This window comes from Bubalus kerabau, chromosome 15, assembly GCF_029407905.1.
Source record: "Bubalus kerabau isolate K-KA32 ecotype Philippines breed swamp buffalo chromosome 15, PCC_UOA_SB_1v2, whole genome shotgun sequence".
Taxonomy (NCBI): Eukaryota; Metazoa; Chordata; class Mammalia; order Artiodactyla; family Bovidae; genus Bubalus; species Bubalus kerabau.
The window spans coordinates 79,529,157-79,533,971 of NC_073638.1; the positions used below are offsets into that span (position 1 = coordinate 79,529,157).

At 40.1% G+C, this 4,815-nt stretch overlaps 1 protein-coding gene across 1 annotated transcript; it reads right to left on the minus strand.

Moving 5' to 3' along the window:
• Window positions 1-2,694: 2,694 nt before the first annotated feature.
• Window positions 2,695-3,651, minus strand: LOC129628452 (olfactory receptor 5F1-like). The gene has a single exon (XM_055547893.1). It carries the CDS (start codon window positions 3,649-3,651, stop codon window positions 2,695-2,697), a length of 957 nt encoding a protein of 318 aa, XP_055403868.1.
• Window positions 3,652-4,815: the final 1,164 nt, after the last annotated feature.

Genomic DNA, 4,815 nt, shown 5'->3' on the forward strand with positions numbered 1-4,815 from the left:
AAGGTTCAAAATGTGATATGCATAAAACCTGAAACTCAGAATTTGGTGTTTAGTCGCTCAGTCGTGTCCGACTCTTTGCAATCCCATGGACTGTAGCCCACCAGGCTCCTCTATTCATGGGCTTCCCCAGGCAAGAATACTGGAGTGGGTTGCCATTTCCTTCTTTAGGTGTTCTCCCTGACCAAGGGATCAAACCTGTGTTTCCTGCATTAATAGACAGATTCTTTACCGCTGAGCTTCCGGGGAAGCCCTAAATCACAGAATAAATGGATTTAATCTTCCAAACATTGTTTCTATTTCTAAAATATACTAGAAATTAAAGCATTTGATGCAAGGAATATAATATTGATATTTATTAATGAAATATCTTGACCATGTATATGATTTCATTGAATACTCAGGACAGGGAAAGCAGAAAAATACAGCCAATGAGCAGCCAGCTGGTGCAGAAAAATGTGGGTGAATCACTCAATGAAGGAGTGAACCATCTCTGAGAACAGCCTGATTAGTCCACAGCATGGCCTCCAGGACCAGATAACCATTTGGACCTGTGGGGTGAGAGCATGGTCCAGGGATGAACCAACAACTTTGATGACTTCATGAATATCCCTTTGGTGAAGATCAACTATGTGGACCATAGGGCGATGGATGTTAGAACGGACTGACCTTTCATGCCAGGCCATAAGGTTAGCTTGACAGCATCTCAGGGCTTGTCTCCTTAGCAAGTCCGGGCTCCTACTCAGTTTCCTCCAGAGTCCTACTAAGCCAGCTTCCTAGCTAACTCCATATAATGCTTAACTTTAACATTAGACACATCACATCTTGACACATGTTTATTGCTAACTTGATAACAGATTCCCATATGCAGGAAATCCATGAACTTGTTATAAAGAATATGTGCCACATTCATTCACTGAGCATTGACCTACCTGATTTGGAGCCATGTACTGCTTAAAAATTGCCATAGTTGAATGTGTTTGCTTGTGGTTTGTGTATATGTCTCAGTCTGGGAGAGAGAGAAAGTGAGAAAAGCATTGGAAAATCTATGGAGAATGGAAGGAATCCAAAGAGTGCTACTTTAATTGGTGCATTCTAGTCAGTCAGCAATTTTCTTGATAGCATATGTTTGTATAAGCTTATACTTATTATTTAATGAACATATATGTGCATGAGGGGAAATAAAAGGTTTACTGCTACAAATAAAAGTTGAATATTGAAATATGACTTAAGCATCTCTTGGGAAAATAATTCAAAAACTTAAAATGGAAATCAATTTTAAGCATTTTTGACATATGTAATATAGCAATATCTCTTATTAATACTAATCATGAATTCTGACAAAGAAGGCCAAAGGAAAAGCTAAATGGACCTTAAAAATACTCTATATGATTCAGTTCAGTTCAGTTCGGTCACTCAGTCATGTCTGACTCTTTGCAACCCCATGAATTGCAGCACGCCAGGCCTCCCTGTCCTCACCAACTCCCGGAGTTCACTCAAACTCATGTCCATCGAGTTGGTGATGCCATCCGGCCATCTCATCCTCTGTCGTCCCCTTTTCCTCCTGCCCCCAATCCCTCCCAGCATCAGAGTCTTTTCCAATGAGTCAACTCTTCGCATGAGGTGGCCAAAGTACTGGAGTTTTAGCTTTAGCACCATTCCTTCCAAAGAACACCCAGGACTGATCTTCTTTAGAATGGACTGGTTGGATCTCCTTGCAGTCCAAGGGGCTCTAAAGAGTCTTCTCCAATACCACAGTTCAAAAGCATCAATTCTTCAGTGATCAGCTTTCTTCACAGTCCAACTCTCACATCCATACATGACTACTGGAAAAAACATAGCCTTGACTAGACGGACATTTGTTGATTAGATCCTATGATATTGTAACTTTTGTCTCTAAATGATTAGGTACTAGTCATTTCCCTCTCTGCTACCCCATGGCAGACTGCAGCTCACCAAGCTCCTCTGACCATGGAATTTTCCAGGTAAAAATTCTGGAGTGGGTTGCCATTTCCTTCTCCAGGGGGTCCTCCTGACCCAGGGGTCAAACCCGTGTCCCCTGCATCTCTGTCATTGGTAGGCAGATTCTTTACCACTGTTCCACCTGGGAAGCCAAATAATTAGTCTTTTTATTCTCTAACCAAAGTTTCATTAAAACACATCATATTTTTGAGAACCCATTGGAAATATAGAATAATTAGACAAAAGTTTTAGAGTTTCATATGAATTTGATAATTTAGATTATCCTATTGGATATGAGGGTTAGTTGCTAAGTTATTTCCAATTCTTTGCAACCCTATGGACAGAGAAAACCTTTAGACTCCTCTGTTCATGGGATTTCCCAAGCAAGAATACTGGAGTGGGTTGCAATTTCCATCTCCAGTTGGATTCATATATTTGGATATAAATACAAGCACCCCACGCCAATACTCTTGCCTGGAAAATCCCATGGATGGAGGAGCCTGGTGGGCTACCATCTATGGGATCGCAAAGAGTCGTACACGACTGAAGCGACTTAGCAGCAGCAGTAGCAGCAGCACAACATAATTACTTAGAAAATAGTTTAATGAAAAATGTTGATCCAGCATTTTAAAGTTCAATATGTACTCTACTAAGTTAAGAAAATGAAGTCCACAATCATAGTAAGCTTCAACCAGTATTTTAAAATTCATTAAATACTCCATTTAGTTCAAAAAATTAACCAAATAACCCCAGAAATGAAGGGACCCTTTTCCTAGTAATTACATTCCATAAAGCCTTCTTCACTTCCCTGTTTCGGAGGCTGTAGATCAGAGGATTCAACATGGGGATGACCACTGTGTAGAACACGGAAGCCACTTTGTCATGACTCAGGGAGTAGCTGGAGGAAGGTCTGAGATAAGTGTGGATGGAGGTGGAATAGAACAGGATGATGGCTGTCAGGTGAGACGCACATGTGGAGAATGCTCTGCGCCTCCCCTCCCCTGAATGCATACGGAAGATGGAGAAGAGAATGTAGCAGTAGGAGGTGAGGATCACCATCAGAGTCCCAACTATATTCACACCAGCAAAAGTGGACAAGATGCTTTCATACAGGCGTGTGTCAGAACAGGAGAGCTTAAAAATTGGAGGACTATCACAGAAGAAGTGATGGATGACATTGGAACAGCAGAATGACAAGCTGCTCACATAACCTGTGTGAACCACAGAATTCAACAGTCCTGCTGTAAAAGCTCCTGCTGCCATTTTTAGGCAGACAGTCCTGGACATGATCAAGGAGTAAAGGAGAGGGTTGCATATGGCCACATAGCGGTCATGGGCCATTAACCCAAAAAGGATGCATTCAATTGTAGCAAAGGCTATAAAGAAGTACATCTGCAGAAAGCAGCCAGCAAAGGAGATGGTTTTCTTCTCTGATAAAAAGTCTACCAGCATCTTTGGAGTGATGGTGGATGAATAACCAACATCTGCAAAAGACAGGATTGCCAGGAAGAAATACATAGGTGTGTGAAGTTGAGAATCAGTCCTGATTAAAAGGATCATTCCAATATTTCCCACAACTGTAAGTATGTAAATCACCAAAAAAAGAGAGAAAAGGATAGCTTGTAGCATCAGTGTGTCTGTTAATCCCAACAGGATGAACTCCATCAGCAAAGTACAATTATTTCTGGCCATTTATTAAAGATGTTGTATGCTTAAACTTGTATTCCTTGTAAACATGTCATTGTCCAAATTTCACAAGAAATAGTAGAAATGTTAATGAAGTTACTAACACATGGAAAAAATAAAATCCTGGGATAATATAGTAGAGTAAGTAGGGTGACTATCAGTTCAGTTCAGTTCAGTCGCTCAGTCATGTCTGGCTCTTTGAGACTGCATGGACTGCAGCACGCCAGGCCTCCCTGTCCATCACCAACTCCTGGAGTGACTGTAGTAAAGGGGAAATTCGTGGACAAATGAACAAGCATTGGAATTCAATAAGCAATTGTCTGTACTGAATCTGGGTTGTGGAACTCCCTGTTTGCTGGTCAAAGTCTGTGTAGTCCATTTAAGTTTCTGAAAATGCAGCATATACATTCTATTCTTTCTCTTCTAGCCCACTCACACCCAAAATGTGAAGTATAGAGTTATTCTTGTTGAGTTTGCTCTCATCCTCTGCGCAAGCATGTATGGTTAACTCAAATGCCTTCTTTTCTCATCAAGACTGCTCTGCACATTCTTCAACAGCAAAATTCATGCATCACCATCCGGAAATCACTCCAGTGTTCTTCAAGCAGCAAAAAAAATGCTTACTGCAAATAACCAATATTTTGACATCTATGACATTCTTAAGAATGCTTTTGTAATGTTTTGCAAGTGGACCAAAAGAACTGCACTCATTACAAAGAATGCTATCAAATTAATTCCATGTGGTTGCATATACTGCACCTGTCCACAGCAAGGAATGGCAGCACCAGGTATTTATAGCTTCCTTCTTAGAGTCTTAGTTGTGCTGTCCATTATTTTCCTTTTTATTAGAATTCTTAATATGCTCAGGTGAAATTTAAAATAAAAAGATTTACATTTTTTTAATGAAATGAAAAGTCATAAAACTTTGAATTCAGTTCAGTTACTCTCTGCAAAAAATTCAAGCCACCTTCTGAGCATGTACACATGACTGCCTTTTTATTTTGCTTTCCTTAAAGAGGGTTGGGTAACCATAGGAACTAGATGATAGGTTTTAATTGTGAGTCAGTCCTGTTAAGACAGAAGCTTAAGTCTCAAAGCAACTAAAATATGGTCATATGCAGATAACTGAATAAAACATTATGTGGCACTTGGACCATATGAAAATAAATG

Coding starts and splice junctions, on each gene's coding strand:
- LOC129628452 (XM_055547893.1), bottom strand. CDS start 3,651: ATGGCCAGAAATAATTGTACTTTGCTGATGGAGTTCATCCTGTTGGGA.